Source organism: Ceratotherium simum, chromosome 33, assembly GCF_057802395.1.
Source record: "Ceratotherium simum simum isolate JZ-2026a chromosome 33, ASM5780239v1, whole genome shotgun sequence".
In the NCBI taxonomy this organism is placed as follows: domain Eukaryota; kingdom Metazoa; phylum Chordata; class Mammalia; order Perissodactyla; family Rhinocerotidae; genus Ceratotherium; species Ceratotherium simum.
The window spans coordinates 9,043,489-9,065,662 of record NC_141932.1 but is presented as its reverse complement, the minus strand read 5'-3'; the positions used below and the strand labels follow the sequence as shown (position 1 = coordinate 9,065,662).

The window sequence follows — 22,174 nt, the reverse complement described above, 5'->3', positions numbered from 1 at the left end:
CACCCAGGCAAAGCCAGGACCCACGTGACTGCAGAGTCTGTGCTCACTCCTCTCTGCTGCACTGCCTGCTGCCTTGGGATCCCAGAGTTTCCTCCTGAGCCCCATCCCTGACCCCCAGGTACTTCCGGAACCTGTGCTCAGATGACACCCCCATGGTGCGGCGGGCCGCAGCCTCCAAGCTGGGGGAGTTCGCCAAGGTGCTAGAGCTGGACAACGTCAAGAGTGAGATCATCCCCATGTTCTCCAACCTGGCCTCTGACGAGCAGGTGGGTTCTGCTCCCTGTCCTTCTCTCCCTCTGGCAGACCCTGCGTTTGAAAGGGAATCTTACAACTAATGGGCCTCTGCTGCCCTCTCCCTGCTCCGATCCTCTCCTCAGGACTCGGTGCGGCTGCTGGCTGTGGAGGCGTGTGTGAACATTGCCCAGCTCTTGCCCCAGGAGGATCTGGAGGCCCTGGTGATGCCAACCCTGCGTCAGGCTGCTGAGGACAAGTCCTGGCGCGTCCGATACATGGTGGCCGACAAGTTCACAGAGGTAGGTGAGGAACCGTTGACAGTATCTCACAGATGGGGGAACTGAGGCTGTCAGTGGGGCCACATAGAGAAGCTGGGGCTTTTAGTTGGGCTCAGTGGAATCATTGGGTCGTTGAGCAGTAAGATCTCTATGATTATCCAGTTAGTTCTCATTTCACATGCCAACTCTGGTTAATTGTTATTGGTAACTTGAAGTCCTGTGTTGAGGATTCTGAGGCCAACTCGAGGTTCTGTGGGAGAGAGCACCACAGGAGCAGAGAAGGGTAGTGCATGTGTGTTCCTGACTTCATTGAACTTGCTCTTCTTTTACAGAAGGGAAGATGTAGCCTGCATTAGTTTGCTAGGGCTGCCACTGCAAAGTAACACTACCTGAGTGGTACTTTACTTTCTCACCGTTCTGGAGGCTAGAAGTCTAAAATCAAGGTGTCAGTAGGGGTGATTTTTCTGAGACTTCTTTCCTTGGCTTGTAGATGCCATCTTTTCCCCATGTCTTCACATGGTCTTCCCTCTGTGTACCTCTGTGTCCTAATCTCCCCCTCTTATGAAGACTCCAGTCATTTTGGATTAGGGCCCACCCTAATGATCTCATTTCACCGTAATTACCTCTTTAACGGCCCTATCTTTAAATACAGTCATATTCTGAGGTGCTGGGGGTTAGGACTTCAACATATGAGTTTGAAGGGGATACAGTTCAGCCCATAACACGCCCAGAAGTTTGACTGGTCAGAGTGATACCACCAGGCAGGCAGAACAGGGACAAGATCCCATGGCTCTGACTTCCAGGACAGTGCTTTTTCCGTGGGGGATCCAAATTTCCTTATCCCACCGAAAAGTTTGTTAGCACCAGCTCTTTGCTGGGCACTGGGGGTATAGTGAATTCAGAACATTCGAGGCCTTCCAGGAGCAGGCATCCTGAAGGGGAAGGTCTGTTGAGATAGGGGGAAATTTAATAATAAAGTGTTAACAGGTGCTGGGGCCAACAGGTGTACGTGGGGTGTAGAAGCGTTGAGGAGAGGAGGTGATGACACAGCTGGTTCTAGAAGATGAATGGATGTGAGCTGGGACAGGAACTGTGATCTAGCAGAAGGACAGCATGTGCAGAGAACCCTGAGAGGCAAGAGCAAGCATAAGCAAAACATTCAGGGCCGGCTCCTGGGGGCCCCATGAGAGAGAAAGCTGGAGAGATGGGCGGGGTCTGATCAGAGAGGCCATGGGTGCCACTCTGCCCTGTGGCTCCCTTTTCCTGTAGTTATGCTTATTTCCACTGGTGTTTGCTGGAAGGACTCAGAGCCTCAGGATGACATTTCCTAGGACCATCAGTTTTCCCTTTGAAAATGTTAGCACAGTGTGGCTGTGTGGATGTCCATGTGCCTGGGAGGCCCAGCACCACGCTTTAAGGACGATTCTGCCTGTCCTCGGCTCCTGGATGGCATGAACTGGGTCACTCTGGGTTTTAGATAAAAGCTCAATGAGGGCAGGTTTTAATTTAGGCTGTTAAAACAGTGCTTGGCATATATTACAAACAGTAAATATTTGTTATATGAATGAAAGGCAGCATTTGCCCAGCTTAGCATTAGGCTCGTCAAGGTCTTGACTTATTTTTTCCCTTCTTAGTAGTGAACTGTCCTGCTTCCTGCCAGGTCTTCAAGAACCAGCTTTGCAGCAGAACCCATGCATCTTTCCTTGCCTGGTGCCATAGGACAGGCAGGGCTTGGCATACCTTCTTCCTTTGGTTTTATTTTAAGTACAAAAGTAATACATGCTCTGGTAACCAATCTTAAAAAATACAGAAGTATATAAATCGAAAAGCAAGTGCCACCATATCATTAGAATGTTTTTGGGTCAGGTAATAGAAAACCAAACCCCAGATAGCCTGAGCCATAGGGAGGTGGATTGTTATTTTTAACGGGGACAACACCACTCTGTGGTAAGTACCCTCGTGGTCCTCATTTTCCTTTTGAGGAAACAGGCTGAGAGATGTAAAGTGATATGTCCAAGGTCACACGGATGATAAGTAAGAATAAGAATTTGAGCTGGGCAATTGGACCCCAGAGCCACGCTCGTGACTACTGTGCTACCCAGCCAAACTTAGTACTCCCCGATGAGGAAACCGAGGCTCAGAGACTTGCCCAGGTTACCCCATGGCGCTGGGATTAGATGTCAGTAGTGATTCCGAGGGCCATGCTCTTGCCCCTAATTCTGGTGCCTTTAACTTTGATTTTGGTCTCATTAGCCCAGAGTACCTGCCCAGCCCTCTCACTCCCCCCACCTTCCTATCTGCAGCTCCAGAAAGCAGTGGGGCCTGAAATCACCAAGACAGACCTGGTCCCTGCCTTCCAGAACCTCATGAAAGACTGTGAGGCCGAGGTGAGGGCCGCAGCCTCCCACAAGGTCAAAGGTTGGTGCTGGCGACCAGAACACAACAAGTGGGTGGGTGTCCAAGGGCTAGAGGCAGAACCAGGACATCAGGTCTCACCTCCCCCTGCTTCCCTTTCCCTGCCCACAGAATTCTGTGAAAATCTGTCAGCTGACTGTCGGGAGAATGTGATCATGACCCAGATTTTGCCCTGCATCAAGGTAATGGGGAGTTTGGTGGGAGGGGTAGAGCAGGTTTGAGCCTACCAAAAAGAAGAGTGGATATTGGGCTTTAGGGACTGCCGGCTGCAAACTGAGTTCCCAGCCTTCTAGGACCTGGCAGTCTTGGGTTTGAAGCTGCCCTGAGTGCAGGCAAAATCTGAGGCTTGGGGCTGAGCGTGGAGGTGGGAGTGCTTCCCCCTAAAAGGTTACCAAGGCCCCTCATCCAAAGCGCTTTGGGCTTGGAGTGGGGACTGCTGGGAGCAGGGGTCACTGAACTCTAAGCAGACGAGACATATAAGGAGCTACCGTTTCCCTTGTACTGTAAGCTGTCCGCTGCTCCGAGAGGAGAGGGAGGAGAAGGGCAAAAGCAGGCCCTGTGCCTGGGCTTCCTAGGGGTTGGGGTCTACTTGGCCACTTACTGCTGCAGGAGTTGCCCTGACCCCGTGACTCCTCTTCCTTCTGCCTCCCAGGAGCTGGTGTCAGATGCCAACCAACACGTCAAGTCAGCCCTTGCCTCGGTCATCATGGGCCTCTCTCCCATCCTGGGCAAAGACAACACCATCGAGCACCTCCTGCCCCTCTTCCTGGCTCAGCTGAAGGATGAGGTAAGGGCACTGAGAGGACTCTGAGCTCTAGGTTTGCAGAGGTGACAGGTAGGTCAGCTGCTTTCCCAGATTGGCCAGGAATCTCCTAGAATCTTAGCAGACACCCTGATCTCCGATGAGTTGAATGTTTGTGGCCACAGTGGACTATGTGTTCACTCGTTCATTTATTAGGCAGTTGTTTTCCATGCCATTACTCTGCTAGTCCTTTCCCTGGCTATTAGGGATACCAAAAAAGAGTAAGATGGTTTTGATCCTCAAAGACCTTCAGAGACTGGCAATGGAGAGAGAGAGAGCTGGGCAGTCTCATGATTCTATGATCATATAAATACTGTTCTATGTTCATGTTTTTTAGGGTTCAGGCTAAGATGCTATAATAGAGACCCCAGAATACAGTGGTTTAAATAAGATAATTATTTTTCTTTCACAACAATCCAGAGGTAGGTGGGCCTACAATGAGGAGTTAGCCCTGCTGACTTCTGCATTCTCTGGGTCTGAGGCGGCTGCTCTGATTTTCATCACCTCCCAGCCAGCATGAAGGGAGAAGGTACCGAACAGCAGTAGGCCTTGTCCTCTTAAGAGCAAGACCGAAAAGAGGGTACCCATCAGTCTGTTCACACCCTACACACGCCATTGGCCAGAGCCAGTCACACGACCACACCTAGCTGTTCAGTTGGCCTGGAGTACAGAGGATGAGGGAGTGTGCTCGGCGATGGCTGGAAGGGTCATGGGGTGACAGCCAGGAAAGTAGTTTTGGAGTTGAATCTGGGTGAGTGGAGGCGCTGGAACAGATCTGGATGTTAGAAGGGAGCCCTGAGGCTAATGTCAAAGAAAGATCAAAGTGCAGTGGCCAAAAGAGGTGCAGGGAGGGGCCGGCCTGGTGGCTTAGCGGTTAAGTGCGCACGCTCTGCTGTGGCCACCTGGGGTTCGGATCCCGGGTGCGCACCGATGCACCGCCTGTCAAGCCATCCTGTGGCGGTGTCCCACATAAAGTAGAGGAAGAGGGGCATGGACGTTAGCCCAGGGCCAGTCTTCCTCAGCAAAAAGAGGAGGATTGGCGACATGTTAGCTCAGGGCTGATCTTCCTCACCAAAAAAAAAGAGGTGCAGGGAGACTAGACCTTAGGCTGCTGCAGGGGTCTGGGAGAAGGGGGTGAGGCTGCAGAGATGTGGAAGGTTTCAAGAGGTGGAAGGGGCCGTGTCGGGGTGGGAGTGGTTTGCAGGTTCCCTGGTTTCTGCCTTGGTGGTAACTGGGCAGATGGTCACACCATTTGCTGGTGTGTGACCTGTTAGTGTAACTTCTATGCTCCCAAAGACCTTAGTTTTTCTCTCTCCCTGCCCCCCCTGACACACACACACACACACACACACACACACACACACACACACACACTGTTCTAGGATGTTGAAGGAAACGTTGTAACAGACAGAAAGCGTTGCATCGAGTTTGACTCCTCTGCCTCCCCCCCCAAATATCACATTATTAAATTCTGCTATGGGGTGATGATCTCTCACGCCAGAATTACAAATCAAGGTTTTCTTATACATAAAAAACAGTACATCTTTTTTTTTTTTTTTTTTTTTGTGAAGAAGATCAGCCCTGAGCTAACATCCATGCCAGTCCTCCTGTTTTTGCTGAGGAAGACCGGCCCTGAGCTAACATCTATTGCCAATCCTCCTCCCTTTTTTTTCCCCTTTTTCTCCCCAAAGCGCCAATAGATAGTTGAATGTCATAGTTGCACATCCTTCTAGTTGCTGTATGCGGGACACTGCCTCAGCATGGCAGGACAAGTGGTGCGTCGGTGCGTGCCCAGGATCCGAACCCGGGGCACCAGTAGCGGAGGGCACGCACTTAACTGCTAAGCCGCGGGGCTGGCCCCAAAAAACAGTACATCTTTTTAAGAGAAGCTTAGTAATCTTACTCTTGATCATTTATTTATATCAATTCTTACAGTTTGAGCTGTCATTAATTTTCATAATGACCAAAATTTTATGACCTAAGTGCTTCATCCACATATTTTTTTATAAGCATGCTTTTTGTAACTATAACTTGTTATAAATATAATTTTTATTTGCTTCTGATGCTTAAATGAGGACAACTTGGCTGATGGGAGCCCCTCAAGTAGACTTGTGTGTCCTTTGCACACCTCTCCAGAGTCTGGGACGGCATTTTGCTTTCTGGCATGAAGAAAGGATTCAGATGCAGCTTGTGTATGAAGGTAGTGAGCAGACACCTGCTAAACAGTGCTAGGGCTGGAGCATTTTTCTGCTGCAGTTTCACCTTCAGCAAGCACTATGTGGTACTCATATCCCTACAGCCACAGTCTGTCCCAGGACAACTTCTCTTGCAAAGAAGAAAAAAAAAGAACTGTCATGGTTTTCTTGGTGTGAGATATTCATCTGGCTTATGTCTGGAATTTTGATTTTAGATCAATAAACTTTATATTTTACGTTTGACTCTCACCAAGATTTACAAACCCTTTTCTTGGTACACCTAAACAGAAGTCTTTTTAAGTGGGTAAGGTGTATCTTTGAGCCTGCTCTTCTCTTGTGTTCAGGACACTAAAGCTTATGCAGCAGGGCCTCAGAGGTTATCTCCCAGGAGCCAAGCAAGGGCCAGTCCTCTTTGGAGGAATGTGCAGGGTTTGGCCTGCTGAGTTAACCTCTCACTGCACACACTTGCTCATTTGGTTCATTGATTCATTTCAGTGCCATTTATTTATTTATTATTTATTTATATTTATTTATTTATTTATTTTTGTGAGGAAGATCAACCCTGAGCTAACATCTGTTGCCAGTCTTCCTCTTTTTACCTGAGGAAGATTGTCCGTGAGCTAACATCTGTGCCAGTCTTCCTCTATTTTTTGTATGTGGGGCACAGCGTGGCTTGATGAGCGGTGCTTAGATCCACTTCCAGGATCCGAACCTGTGAACCCCCGGGCCGCCGAAGCAGAGCAAGTGGACTTAACCACTGCACCACCGGGCCAGCCCTATTTATTTATTTTTTTAATGACCAGAATAGTTTCAACAAGGAAATAATTTTCTTCCCTCTCCTTTCTCATCCCCAAGGGTAATGGTGGTTTGTGGGAAAGCCCTCATCTGAGAAAGGCTTTTCCTGTTAGTCTCTGGCTGACACTCAGGCTCAGAATTGTACCTGACCTTTTCAGATGCCCCAAAAGCGTTGTTACTTAGCTGCAGACCAGAGTTTGTCATCTGGGCTTGCTTTCTTTCTTTTTTTTGTGAGGAAGATCAGCCCTGAGCTAACATCCATGCTAATCCTCCTCTTTTTGCTGAGGAAGACCGGCTCTGAGCTAACATCTATTGCCAATCCTCCTCCCTTTTTTTTTTCCCCAAAGCCCCAGTAGATAGTTGTACATCACAGTTGCACATCCTTCTAGTTGCTGTATGTGGGACGCGGCCTCAGCATGGCCAGAGAAGTGGTGCATTGGTGCGCGCCTGGGATCTGAACTCGGGCCGCCAGTAGCAGAGCACGCGCACTTAACTGCTAAGCCACGGGGGCGGCCCTCATCTGGGCTTTCTGAGACGGCAGGTGCTCTGTACCAGAGAACAATTTGCAGCCTGGGGAAGTAAGCCTATTGACAACGGAGGTTTAGTTTGACTCCTGTACTGCTTCAGAGCCCATATCCAAATAGGTAGTGTGAATTTTTGGGCACTTGGTACTCCTTTGTATCCTGAGGTGAGACCCCCATGTGAGCATGCACAGTATTTTTCCATCTTTAGAATTGTGTGTTGCTAACCTTCTTCAGGGAAAGGAAAGAAGCCCATTCACTGTTGGGAACATTTCTGCTCGCAGTCCTGGATATGTGCTGACTCCTTTAATTCTTCATCATCCTTGTGCTGAGACCAAACTCAGCCTGTGGGTCTCCACGCAGTTCAGGAAGTCCATCAAAATGCTTTTATGGGCACTTCAGATGGTTTTTATTCAAATTATGCCTCAATCCAGTTAATTTCAGTTTATTCAAGAGAGAAATCTCCTTATTGGGTATTACAGATGCCTTCATCCCGTGCTGAGGGAAGAGAATGTGTCTCCTTCCTTTTCTTCTCCCAGCCCCTGTATCTGAGCACGTCTTGGTCTACTCAGGTTGTTTGAATCTTCTTTTTGTTCTAATGCAGCACTTTGATTACATTATCCAGTAGTATATCCTGACACTTACACATAGAAGTTAACTCATTTTCACGGACTGGGATGAAGATGGCAGACATAGGCAGTTCCCACTCCAGAGATCTTTCTTTAGAGAAAGAAAGAATGGGTAAAAAGCTCTTATTTACCTTTATGACAATTGATGCCTTTACGAATAATGGATATAAGGTCCCTTTAAGAAAAGCTAAGTAAGCTTAAAGTTGAAGCATTTATATCAGTTTATGTAATTTATGTAAACAGTGTTTCACAAACATTTAAAGCAACTATATCTGGTGGAAGATTTAAAGGAAGGTGCCAGAAAAGTACATTCCTGCTAACAAGTTGATTAGCCTTGAGACATTTCCTTCCCTCTCCCTGAGAATCCTTGGCTTTAGGAAGAAATGAATTAATACAGTGTAGGGGGTGAAATTGTGTTCATTCTGAGATTTATTCTTTAGCCATTGGGCTGGCAGAAAATTGGCGGTGCTCCGTTCCTAAAGGAGAATCTTATTTTTGATTAAGAAAAGAGGTACTTATATGCTTTTCACAAAGGAATTGTTGGGGGCCTCTTGGGACATTTCCCTTTGGAAGTGCCAGCTGAGGGGGTCTCCTCCTCCTAGTGGTTGCCATTACTGTTCTTTGTTGCTTGCTATGTTTGGGTCCCACAACCGTGCTCAGGTTCAGTGATTTGCTAGAACAACCCTCAGAACTCAGAACAGCTCTTATGTCTATATTTGTGCCGTTGATTACGGCACAAATTGTGCCGCAATCACACAAATTGTGTGAAAGGATACAGATTAAAGTCAGCAAAGGAAGAAGGTGCATAGGGAGAGACCAGGTGCGAGTTTCCAATTATCTTCTCCCAGTAGAGTTGTATGTACAGCACGGGTTCTCCCAGCAATGACGGGTGACAACACATGTGGAGTTTGCCAACAAAGAAGCTTACAGAGCCTTGGTTTCCAGGGGTTTTCTTGGGGATTGGTCACACAGGCATGGAGCCAGCCGCCTGCATGGCTGAGCTAAGTTACTCTGTCTCCAGCCCCTCCAGAGGTCAAACTGACACAACATGCCCCAAGGCCTCCCCCATAAGTCACTTTATTAGGATAGACTATCTGGTATGGCCCAAGGCCCTCAGGTAAACAAAAATAGTTTTATCAGGCAGGATACTCCAGGGGCTTAGAGGTCATCTCCCAGGAGCTGGTCGAGGGCTAGTCTTTTCTTTGGAATATGCCGAGTTTGAATAGCTGAGGCCTGCTGAGTTAGCCCTTTACTGCACACTTGCTTACTTGGTTCATTGATTCATTCCGTGCTTGCTTCTTCACCCCATAGCTTCTGGAGAGAGATGTAGAAAGAATTATCTTGCAGTGTTTGCCATCCAGGAATATGTGGTGAAGGACAAGGATCTAGTCTAGTAGGGCTCCTGTTTTGATTAGCAAGAACTAATTATGTTTATGTACCTTTTCTTATAAGTTGCTTTACATGTCTTATGGAAGTTAATGGGGTACATATATATGTACTGTAAATCAGAACTCATAATATTGGTAGTCAACAAGCAGTTCAAAATATTTTTTGGTTCCTTCGTCCTTTCTTTTAGCAGAAATGTATTGAGTACCTACTGTAGGCCAGAGACTCTACTGTGTACTGGAGTCATAAAGGAATTAGATGTGTTCCCTGGGGAGCTCCAAGACTAGCAGAGAGAATAAAAGGAATAGAAATGATAGTGATAATAAGCCCTCACATGTCAGGCCCTTTGTGGATCAGACACTGGCAGGCACTTTGATGGCCTCAGCCACTCTGCGGTTACGTGGATGTTTCCCTGTCACAGATTGATATCCAGAAAGGTTAAATCCCAAGGGCTCCCACTCACAAACAGTAGAGTGGGATTGTTATCATGTCTGTTCTTTCTGGGGTACCATATTTTTACATTATGATTCCCACAAATTCTTCAAAATGGCTAAACATTTCTTGTGCTGCTGTTATGAGATTTGAAAAGCTGCTTCGCTTAATAATCCATGTTGCTTGCTTTGAGTGTGCCTTTAACGCGTCCCCAGTGCCAGCAGCTGGGCTTGGACAGTAGTAGGCCCTCAGAAAATGTTTGTTATATGAAATTGATGCGACCAAGCTCTTTTCACCCTGACCTGGGTCGCCATGTGCAGTGTATTCTCTTAGAACCCTCCTGTCACCTCCTTAGTGTCCAGAGGTGCGGCTGAACATCATCTCCAACCTGGACTGCGTAAATGAGGTGATCGGCATCCGGCAGCTGTCCCAGTCCCTGCTGCCCGCCATCGTAGAGCTGGCTGAGGATGCCAAGTGGCGAGTGCGGCTGGCCATCATTGAGTATATGCCCTTGCTGGCTGGACAGCTGGTGAGTAAGGAGGCTTGGGGGCCAGGCATGCTGCCCCAGGGGAGGTACTCTCAGGGTCTAGTCATGGTGCAGCATGTCCAGGGCTGTGATGGGGTAACTGGGGGCCTTCAGGACTCAGCAGAGGGTGTGAGGACTGTCTGGGGAGTTAGGAAGGGGCACAGGAAATAGGGCCTTAAAGATGAACAGAATTCAACTAGAAGGAGAAGGGGAAGGAGCCCATAGGTGAAGGTGAGAAGTCCGTCTGTTGGATGGGTGTGGTTTCCCTGGGGTGTTGCTAGAAACTCTACCCAGTCTCCCTTAATCCTTTACCTCGTTTTGTCCTGCAGGGGGTGGAGTTCTTTGATGAGAAACTCAACTCCTTGTGCATGGCCTGGCTCGTGGATCACGGTGAGAACCTCCAACAGGATGGAGGAGATTGGGGCTCCAGGAGGGATGAAGGCAGATTGGCTGGGGCCTGTAGGGGGAGCGTAGAGGAGGCTGGAGTCACTCTCCCATGCTGTCAGATGCTCCCTTGGACCAACTCCCTTGATTTTTAGAATCCTGGATAAGTGCAGGGTAGGAGATGGATATAACAGATCACCCGGGAGCTGCCTGGTAATTTGGCGAGTCTGAGGACCAACGAGCAGACAGCCCTCACTTTGAATCCCACCTCCTGGCTCTTGAAGCTTAAGAAAGTCAGTTACTGTCTTTCAGCCTCATTTGTTCTGTGAAACATGGGACTTCTCATCCCCTTCTTTAAGAGCCATTGTGAGAACTGCTCATTGATTTTCACTACTCTTAGTGAAAACAAAGTTAACATTTGTCTGTGTTAGGCACTGTTCCAAGTACTAAGTACTGAGTAATTTGCTTGGACAAATCACTTCTTGGAGCCTCAGTTTGTCCATCTGGAAATGAGGCCAGTAATGGAACCTGTGTTTTGGAGCTGTTGAGAAGATACTGTAAGAAAAGAAAACCCTACATTTAGCACATGATGAGCTCTTTCTTCCTCTTGGAGTTTATTGATTTACCTGTGGCTTGGTACCTAGGGGATGCTCAGTAGGCAGTAGTGGGTGTGCCTGTTCCTTCTCTCCCATGTCAGTCCTTCACCTTCTGAATCACCACTCTCTCACCCTTGTCCTTCTGCAGTCTATGCCATCCGTGAGGCGGCTACCAGCAACCTGAAAAAGCTGGTGGAGAAGTTTGGGAAGGAGTGGGCCCATGCCACTATCATCCCCAAGGTCTTGGCCATGTCTGGGGACCCCAACTACCTGCACCGCATGACTACGCTCTTCTGCATCAATGTGAGCACCTCCACTCGCCCAACAGGCTGTTCCTGGGGAACTGGGAGTACCTGGAGAACAGAGGTGGTGCAGGGTCCTCAAGGGAGACACCTGGCTTGAGAGTAGGGAAGTGATGGGGCTCTGGGTCACAGGGATGGGTCCCTGGAAAACTGCATGCCAGAGGTTGGGGCTCCCCTGGTCAGAGTCACAGGGCCTCTGGGTGGTGGGGACCTGCATGGTGGGAGACCCAGGACTAGTGAGACTTGGCCTTTGGAGCAGTGATTGCCAAATCATTCTCAGCACCCCTCTCCTTTCCCATGAAATATGTGTGTATATTTATTTATGATATAATGGTTAAGTGTGCAGGCTCTAGAATCAGACCTCATTTTTAATTCTAGCTCTGCCATATATTAGCTCTAGACCTTGAGAAAAAGACCTAACTGCTTAGTGCTTTAGTTTTCTCACCTGTAAAGAATTCATACTGGTACTCACAGTACCTAACTCATCAGGTTCTGAAGGTTGATCTGGTTATACATGCAGAAGACTTAGAATAGCTATGTTGTACATGTGAAGAGCTCCTTTCTATTCATTTAAATAAACCATACAGATAACTAGAAATTAAGGATGGGATTTAAAAACAAATATAACTAACTATTCTGATAATGTCTTCTCACGCCTCACTTTGGAAACCACCGCACTAAGGAAGGGATCCTGGGGGTTAGGAATTAAGGTCCATCCCCAGAGGATGAAGGGGCGTCTGAGGACAGGGAGATGGACTGGGACAATCTGGCTGGGAGTTTCCGGGGCAGGGAGACAGTGCTGTTAGGAGGGTGTTAGGGGAGATGGGAACTCCAGGAGAATAAACCTCCCCCAAGATAGGTGAACCTAGGCCCAGAGTCCCACATGTTGCTCGGCTTCATCCTCAGGCCTTCATCCTCAGCTTAATGCTCGGGTGATGATCACCAAGGTGGCCTGGTCATGGGAGTTAGCCATGAACTTTGGGTAATCAGCCCTTTGCCACTCACTGACCCCCAGGTGCTGTCTGAGGTCTGTGGGCAGGACATCACCACCAAGCACATGCTGCCCACGGTCCTGCGTATGGCTGGGGACCCCGTCGCCAATGTCCGCTTCAACGTGGCCAAGTCGCTCCAGAAGATAGGGCCCATCCTGGACAACAGGTGAGGCCTGGACCCTCCCTCACACACCAGTGAGGCTGTTCTGGGCATCTTAATCTATGAGCTTTGAAGATAGAGCCTAGGGTTTGAGGCCCAACACTGCTCTTCACCTGCTGTGTGACCTTGGTCCATCTCTTCTTAGTTTCCTCAAATGTAGAATGAGAATTCACATGGCCTACCTCACATAGTGGGAGGGGCTGAGAGGGTTGCAGTTCTGTGTATTAGCAACAAATCATTAGAATATGAAAGTAACGTGTGTGTGTATGTTTTCTGAGAGTTATAATTGTGTCGAAAACATCAAATACCCAGGAATAAATTTAATGAAAGATATGTGATCCCACTAGTGAAAATGATAAAATATTGCTTTGAGAAATTAAAGAAGACCTACATAATATTCATGGATGTGATGATTGCCCAAATTCATCTATAGATTCAGTATAATCTCAGTCAATCTCAACAGGTTCTTTAAGGAAAAATTGACTTGAAAATGCAAAGATCTGAAATACCCAAGGTGATCCTAAAGAAGAACAAAGTTGAAAGACTTAGATACCAAGACTTACGACAGTAACACTTGGTAAGACTTAACAAGTAATTACCAGAGTAATTAAAAAATGAGATGTTGGTACAACAGTATTCAAATAGCTCAATAGAACAGAATCAAGGGCACAGAAGCATACTCACTTGTTTATAACAGTGGGTGCCACTGCAGTTTAGGGAGATACAGGTATTTTCCATAAATGGCTGGGTCAGCTGGATATCCATGTGGGAAGAAACCTCCCACCTCAGTGCATAAACAAATTAGAGATAACAGACCAGAATCAGAAAGATAAAAAAAATAAAGATTCTAGAAGAAAATGTAAGAAAATATCTTCAAGACTTACGGAAGGCACAGATTTGTTAAACAGCTCACCAGAGGAAAAGATTGATAAGTTGGCCTTCAGTAAAATGAGAACTTCATCAAAAGACAACATTTTGAGAGTAAAATGGCAAGCCACAATTAGGAGGAGTTATCTGCAGTGCATGTTTCTGACAGAAGACTGACTCATCCAGAATACTTTCCTGCAAATCAATAAGACAGACCCCAAGAAAGAGATGGGCAAAGAAAGACTTGAACAGGAACTTCAAAAAGATCATCTCCAAATAGCCAATAAGCATATGACAATGTACTCAGCATGGTTAGCCATCAGGAAATGGAAACAAAAACACATCCAGAATGGCTAAACTTAAAAAAAGTCAATGGTGCAAGTGTTGGTGAAGAACATTTAGGTGTAGGTAGAATAGCTGGAGTGCTCAGACCTTGCAGGTGGGGCCGTGAGTGGTAAATGTGTACAGTCACTCTGAAAACTGGTGGAATCCGGTGAAGCTAATTATATGTGAGCCACACTTCCACTCCTGGGTGTATATCCAGGAGAGATGAGTGCCTGTTTCTCTCAAAAGAATGTTTGTGATAGCTTTATTCATATTAGCCATGAAATGGAAACAACCCAAATGCCCATTAACAGTACAGTGGATAAATTATGATTTATTCATACAATAGGAGACTGTTCAGCCATGAAAAAAGCCTCCTGCTGTATGCAGTAACATAGGCGTCTCTCTCAGACTTCATGTTGAGTGAGAAGCCAGACCCAAGAAAACATATCTGTGATTCCATTGATCTCAAGTTCAAAAGTAGATGAACGAGATCTAGATGATAGAAGTTACAATAGTGCTATATGGGGGAAGAAGAGCTGTCTGTCAACTGGAAGGGGACACGTGAAGCCTTCGTCTCTGAATTGTGTCTGTCAGTTCCAGGACCCAACCTCACAGCTGTAGTTTCTGAAGTCCGCCTTCATTTCCCAAAACAAGTGACTTTCAGTGCAGACGGGTTTCCCTGGGCCCCTTAGATGAGAGTGGATCCCTCCTTTGGGCTCCTGTAGGGCCGAGGATTTCCCCCTGAGCATTTGCCACTCCTCTGTTACTTATCTTCAGTTTGGTCTTTGTCTTCCTCTTGCCCCAAGCTCTGTGTGGGCAAGAATCAAGAGTGTTAGATTTACCACTGCTCACACCTAAAATGCAGCAGGCCTCAGGAAATGTGTTAAAGAAATACATCATTTGCTAACCCTCGGAGACTTGTGTGTTTTGTGATTCTTGGTCTTAGTTTGTCAGACTTCCAACCTTCAAAGTAATTGTATCTCTGGCCTCAGAGACTTTTAATTCACGTGTGTCTGTATCTTTGTGTACCTCCTTGCTCAGGAGCCCTCTCCCTGCTTTGTGCCCTAGCCCAGCTCACTCTTCCCCTCCTTCCAGCACACTGCAGAGTGAAGTCAAGCCCATCCTAGAGAAGCTGACTCAGGACCAGGATGTAGACGTCAAGTACTTTGCCCAGGAGGCTCTGACTGGTAAGGCGTTGAGAAGTGGGAGACCCCATTGGGAGGTTAGTCTGCAAAGAGGTGCAGTTGGCCTGGCCCAGCAGCTCTTGGGAGGGGGAGATGCAGGAGTGGTTGTGGGCAGAGGGCTAGCTGTGGTTCTGACTCCCACCTGTTTGTTTCCTCAGTTCTGTCTCTTGCCTGATGCTGGAAGAGGAGCCAATGCCGGCCTCTGGTGTCCACCTTCCACCCCAATTCCCTCCCTCAGGGAGACAGTGGGGAGTCTTTGGCTGTCACTCCCTGTGCATGGTCTGACCCCAGGCCCCTTCCCCCAGCACGGTTCTTTCTCTTCCCAGCCTGGGAATCTGACTTCTCACTGTCCACCTCCCAAGGGGCTGGGGGAGCACAAGGTGGGACAGGGCATTGACCCTGGGAGGAAGGGGCCACTCCTGCCCATGTCAGGGGAGAGATGTGAGCATCCCAGGTCACTGGCTCCTGCTGCTGTAACGGGGACCCCCTTCCCCATCTACTTCTCCACCTCCCATTCTCCCTTCCTCCCCCTCAGTGGTTTTTTGTGTCAACTGTGCCGTTTTTATTTTATTCCTTTTTTTTCCCTTTTCACAGAGAAATAAAGGTCTAGAAATAGCTGGTCCTTTGGTCTTAGTCACTAGTGTGGAGGAGGAGCCACCACATGAGGGCCATGGTCTCGGCCCTTCTCTCTGGGGAAGACCTAATTATTGGGCTTGCCACACCCCTGTGTCCCAAGAGTGGGGAGGATTCTCTGGGGAGCACTAGGAGTGCAGCTGGGCTACGGGGTGGAGGGTCCACGCGATGTCTCTGGCCAGCAGAGTCCTGTGTGCAGTTCAATTTCACAGACATTGACCGAGTATGTGGTTAAGAGCAGGTGCCTTGGAGCCAGACTGCCTGGGTCTAGATCCTGGCTCCTGCAGCTGATAGCTGTGTTACCTTGAGTAGGTTACCTAGTCTCTCTGAACTCAGTTTTGTACTCTGTAAAATGGGGATAACAGTAGAATCTAGATAGCAGGGCCAGTTATGAAGACTAAATGAGTTAATACATATACCGTGTGTAACACTGCATGGCACATGAGAAACAGTCAGTCAGGGTTAGTTGTAACTTGCCAGAGAACCCCGTGTGGGCCGGGCCATGTCCCTGAGGAGGTCTGAGGCTAATCAGGGCTATAACAGAGTGGGAAGGGGCCTGTGGCAAGACAGAACCAGTTGTCCTTCAGTATCTGTTTGCCCATTTCTTTACATAGACATTCCTTTTTAACTGGGCACGTGGCTGCCTCGATTCAAGGTATTTTTCCAGTGTCTCTTAAAATTTGGTGTGGCATTGTGACTCACTTTTGGCTAATATGTGAACAAAAGTGGGTATGTGCTGCTTCTAGGAAGTGTTCTTAAGGGGAGGGATATGCACCGCCTTCTTTGCGGCTTCCTGTGCTCTGGAGTATAGACCAGACGACCAGAGTGGGAGCAGCCATCTCAGGCCGGGAAGTGATCTTAAGAGTATAGGCCAAGCAAGGTTGCCAAACAAGAGAGGAGGAGCCTAGGTTCCTGATGATGTGAAGACTCACGCCAATATTCCAGTATCGGTCACCTGGGAGAGTTAAGTGTTTAAGTGACTGTTTGTTTGGTGTTTCATTACTTGAAAGTCGCCCAAATTCTAACTGATGCAGGGGCCAAAGAGCCCTGGAGAGTGGAGCAAGAGACTTAGTGGATGGTGGTGCGTGTAAGCTTTCACAGAGGACGTGATACTTGAGTGAAATTTGGCTCAGCGGGGTGGAAGGGAAATTGGCATTGAGTGGCAACGTGATTTCACCAGCTCAGCCCCCATGTTACCAAGTTCCTACTGTTTGTTAGACCCAAATGGGTCCTGGAGGATAAGGGTGAAGGAGACCTTGTTCCTCCCATTATCAGCTTATGTTAGTTTCATAAGGGCAGGGCCTGTGGTTTAAATTTTGAATTTTATTTATTTTCCCCCACAGCCCCAGTAGATAGTTGTATGTCATAGCTCCACATCATTCTAGTTGCTGTATGTGGGACGCGGCCTCAGCATGGCCGAAGAAGCGGTGAGTCGGTGCACACCCGGGATCCGAACCCGGGCCGCCAGCAGCAGAGCGCGCGCACCCAACTGCCAAGCCACGGGGCCTGGCAGGGCCTATGGTTTAAACTCAGTCTCCCTACACATGACACAAATTATCTTTCCTAGGATATAAATATTTGAAGGACTGAATGAGTGAAGAGTTGATGAGATTGGGAGGTAGGGCAGTATAATCACTCTCAGCAAGATGTTGAATGTTCTAGCGTAGTAGGCAATCTACCTATAATTGTTGGAGGAACATTCAAATGAATAATCTATGTTGTCCCAGTTATATTTTGCTGCATAACAACCTACCCCCAAAACTTAGTGATTTAAAACAATAAAAACCTTTTCCTCATAATTCAGCAGTCGGGGCTCGGCTCAGTTGGCCGGTTCTTCTGCTCCACATGGTGTGTGCTGGGGTGGAATGATCAAGATGATTTCTTCACTCCTGTCTGGCACCTCAGCTGGGGCCTGGTACAGCATCTCCATATAGCCTCTGCAGGGTGACTGGACCTCTTTATCTGATAGCTTACGGTTCCAAAGCAGTTTCCAAGAGAACAAGTCCCAGTTTACAAGTGTTTTTCAAGCCTCTGCTTGCATCACAAGCCAAAACAAGTCACGTGGTCAAGCCCAGAGTCAGTGTGGGAGGGAGCCGCGCACGATGTGAAACCTGCAGGCGTGGTTCGCTGGAGGATGCCAGTGGAACAGTCTACCACCTGTGGTCCAGAGACAAACTTCTAAGTCCCACCTTAGCTCTGCTACTGACATGCAGGGGCATCAACAGTAGAAGGAAATGAGGCTGGTTCTGGAGTGTATAGAGCAATTTGGAGCAAGCTGAAGATTTAAACTTCATTCTGGAAGGCAGAAGCAGCCACAGGAGTTCTTGGCAAAGGAGGGACAGCATTAGATTCCAAAGGGGAGACATGAGGCCAGGAGCCTTGGGAGGCTTCAGGTCTGAGACAGGAGTTTTGAACTGGAGGAGGTAATGTGGAGTTAGGGAGGTGGTGGGTAAAGAGGGAGACAGAAGGGGAAGATTCCCAAGGAGACAGATTGGCACTTGGTGACACCCTAATTAGGGGAGTAAAGGGAAGGATGCAGTCACCTTGGCAACCAGGATTCAAGTCTCCCCAGCCTCACTACCCACTCCTCTCTGGGAAACACTCTTGGTTCCTGCAAACACACACATGATTCAGCATCTCCAGCCTTTTCCTTGTAACATGAACCTCTACCTGGAAAGCTTTCCCTCCTCCTCACTCTTCACAGAAACAAAAGTTATTTGGTGTGGAGAGTGGGGAAAGTGAGAGGGAGTGGCGCAGGTGAGCGTGGAGAAGTATGTAGGAGGCAGATCCTGAAGAGCACCCAAATAGCAAGGTGAAGAGCTTGAACCTGCCTCCAGGGACAGGGTCCAGTAAGACTTGGGAAGATCCTTCCGGGGTCAAACAAATCCGGGAGACCAGGGAGGAGGCTGGGATGATGGTCCTGGAGGGTGGGACAAGGCCTCAGCTGGGGCTTTGGCTCAGGAAAGAGGGCAGAGAGATTGAAGAAGTGGACTTGATGCCACTTCTCCTTTTCAAACCCTGAGAAGTTACATAAGGAGCAGCCGGAAGGAAGGCCCTTTCCCTTGCCTGTCCTCAGTTGTTATCAAAACATCGGGAGTCAAAACACATGTCTTGTCATCAGCCCGAATCCCTGCTCCCTTTAGCCCTTCCCTGTTGAGTTGTGTTGTCCAGATGGGGGAACAGACCCAAAGTGTTTTATATCTGTGATGTAGGCTCTTATGGACTGATCAGACCAGAATGTCACAAATCTCTCCCATAAGAAAAAAATGCCTTAATTTCCTCTGGTCGCTTAAGATACTGTTAGCGCCCAGCCAAAGAGGGAAGCTGGCCTTACAAGCTAGGCGAGGAAAAGCAGGGCATGGCTGCCTTAGCACTGTAGGAAATATGGCTCCTGATCTCTTAGCCATGATGCAAAATGTAGAAATCCCTGGTAGGCTTTTTAATAAGTCTTGAGGGCCGAAACCTGGTCTGACCTGAACTGCTGTAGTGACAAACCTCACTTAGACTGCTGTTTAGAGTTTTATCCCTCCCATATGGAATATAAAATGCATCAGAAATGTCCATGTGTTAGGAATATACAGAATATATTGAATTAGTAATTAAAAAACTATCCACAAAGAAAAGCCCAAGCCCAGAGGACTTCACTGAATTCTACCAAAATATTTAAAGAATTAATACCAATTTTTCACACACTCTTCCAAAAATTAGAAAGGGAGGGAACATTTCTCGGCTCATCCTGAGGCCAGCTTTACCCTGATAACTAAAACCAGACAAAGACACCAAATGAAAGAAATCTACAGACCATTGTCTCTTAGGAACATAGATGCAAAAATGCTCAACAAAATTCTAACAACCCGAATCCAACAACACAGAAAGAGAATTATACACCGTGACCAAGTAGAATTTATCCCAAGCCTTCAAGGTTAGTTTAACATCAGAAAAATCAAAGAAATGCTCCATATCAACAGAATAAACAACAAAACCACATGATCATCTCAATGAAAAAGGATTTGACAAGATCTAACACCTTTTTGTGATTAAAAAACATTCAACAAACTAGGAATAGAAAGGAACTTCCTTAACCTGATAAAAGACATCTACAAAAGACACACAGCTGACCTAATATTTAGAGGTGAAAGACTGAGTGCTTTCCATGTAAGATGAGGAACAAGACAATGTCCGCTCTCACCACTTCTACTCAGCATTGTACTGGAAGTTCTAGCCAGAGTAATTAGGCAAGAAAAAAATAAAAGGCATGCAGATTGGAAAGGAAGAAGTAAAACTACCTCTGCAGATGACACGACTGTATATACGAAATCCTAAGGAATCCACTAGAAATATTTTGAGCTAATAAGTTCAGCAAGATTGCAGGATACACGATCAACATGCAAAAATCATTTGTATTATTGCAGGTAGTAACAAGTGTTGGTGAGGATGTGGAGATAATGGAAGGTTCACACACTGCTGGTGGGAATGTAAATGGTGTAGCCACTTTGGAAAACATTCTCTCAGTCCCACTGAGTTACCATTTTACCCAGAAATTCCACCCTAAGTATATACCCAAGAGAGTTGAAAACACATGACCACACAAGAACCTGTACACAAATATTTGTAACAGCATTGTTCACAATGGCTACCATGTGGAAACCACTCAAATGTCCATCAACTGATGACAAATAAAATAATAATGTATCCATATAATGAATATTACTCAGCAATAAAAATGAGTGAAGTATTGATACATGCTACAACATGGATGAACATGGAAAACATACTAAGTGAAAGAAGCCAGACACAAAAGGCTGCATATTGTATGATTCCATTTATAAGAAACGTCTAGAATAGGCAAATCGATAGAGACAAAGTAGATTAGTGGCTAGGGTTGAAGGTGGGGGTGGGGAGGAGCTGGGAGGGCAGTGGAAAGTGATTGCTTAATGGGCATGGGGTTTCCTTTTGGGATGATGAAATGTCCTAGAATTAGATGATTGCACAACTTTGTAAATATACTAAAAAATGCTGAATTGTACACTATAAAAGGGTGAATTTTATGGTATATGAGTTACATCTCAGTGAAAAACAATTACCACGAAGCCCCATCCCACCCCTCAAAAACATGCAGCGGCCAGAGCTTGCCCACTGGCTGTAGTTTGCCAACCCCTGATCTAGGTAAGTAGGTTTGTAAGAGAAAAGCAGAATTTTCTTCTCTCCTGTCCACAAAGTTATATATACTTTTTGTTTCAAGTGCTGTTTAGAAAAGAATTTTCTAACTCATGTTTGCCATTGATTTCTAGCTTCGTTGAATTATAGTTAGAGAATATATTTGGTATTTTTAAAGTCCTTTGAGAACAGCTGAGACTTACCTATGAACCCGGTATATGGTCACATGTTGTGAATCCCTGTGTGTGTCACTGAGTACAATGTGTACTCTGCAGATCTTGTGAGCAACATTCTACATATGTCCAAAGATGGAGTTTATTATTTTTGTAGGCAGACCTATTTGTTTCTAAATTAATTCTGCTTTTTAAAAATTAGTAGTAAGGAAAATGTGCTAAACCCACACTTTAATTATAAAATTGCCTGCTTTTACTTTTAGTTGTGTAAATTTTTGCTTTATATATTTTGAATTCGTTTATGGAGGTATCAAATGAAGACTTTTTTATATCTTGATGAATTCAGTCTTTTATCATTATGAAATTGATCACCTTCTTTTCATCGAGCAAGACCTTTTTTCCCTCAAGGCTTATTTCTCCGATATCAATATAGATGCATCAGCTGTCTTTTGATAAGTATTTGCGTGGTATACTTTTCCCACCCTATTACTGTCAAACTTTCTGCATCCTGAAGTTTTATTTGTAAAAGGAGTATTTTAGAAAATCCAGTCTGACAATCCTTGCTTTTAACCAATATTTAGTTCCAATTATATTTAACGTACTTACCAATAGACGTGGGCTAAAATCTGCCACCTCCCATTATGCTTTCAATTTTTTCTATCCTTCTGCGTTTCTTTTCTCATTATCAATCCATTTCTCCTCTCTTCCTGGTTTGGAATCCACAGACTCTGTTTTTATTCTTTTAGTGGTTCGCCTAGAGCAGTGCTTCTGAACCTTGGCACTGTTGGTATGTTTTGCTGGATAATTCCTTGGCGGGACCGTGCTGTAGGAAGTTTATCACACCCCTATCCTCTGCTCACTAGATGGCAGTAACACCTCCCCACACCATCCATGGCCAGAAATGTCTTCAGACATTGCATATATGCACTGGAGGCAAAGTCCATCCCAGCTGAGAGACACTGCCCTAGAAATTACAACATGCATAACCAATGCATCAAAGTCTAACAGTAATCAAAACCTTTACCATCCTCGTGTTTAATGTAAGGACCTTAGAATCTTGATACTCAGAATACAATTAATGGACCAGCAGCCTCAGCAGCCCCTGGGAGCTTGTTAGAAATGCAGAATGTTCTGACCCCACATAGACCTGTTTGATTTTATATTTATACTTCTTTTGTCTTTTATG

The 22,174-nt window shown here is 46.5% G+C and overlaps 1 protein-coding gene across 2 annotated transcripts in view; it reads left to right on the top strand.

Annotated features, from left to right (window-relative positions):
• The window catches only part of PPP2R1A (protein phosphatase 2 scaffold subunit Aalpha), a 41,172-nt gene extending 25,532 nt beyond the window's left edge, over window positions 1-15,640 (top strand). The window contains exons 5-15 of one of the 2 annotated variants that reach the window (XM_004439018.2): window positions 119-266; window positions 378-533; window positions 2,816-2,930; window positions 3,039-3,109; window positions 3,580-3,714; window positions 10,043-10,216; window positions 10,543-10,603; window positions 11,342-11,496; window positions 12,511-12,653; window positions 14,937-15,028; window positions 15,184-15,640. In XM_004439018.2, coding sequence (XP_004439075.2) covers window positions 119-266; window positions 378-533; window positions 2,816-2,930; window positions 3,039-3,109; window positions 3,580-3,714; window positions 10,043-10,216; window positions 10,543-10,603; window positions 11,342-11,496; window positions 12,511-12,653; window positions 14,937-15,028; window positions 15,184-15,200 — 1,267 coding nt within the window. In that variant the 3' untranslated portion in view covers window positions 15,201-15,640. Of the gene's footprint in view, window positions 1-118; window positions 267-377; window positions 534-2,815; window positions 2,931-3,038; window positions 3,110-3,579; window positions 3,715-10,042; window positions 10,217-10,542; window positions 10,604-11,341; window positions 11,497-12,510; window positions 12,654-14,909; window positions 15,029-15,183 lie in introns of both variants that reach the window. The other variant, XM_087422046.1, reaches the window with a different exon arrangement.
• Window positions 15,641-22,174: the final 6,534 nt, after the last annotated feature.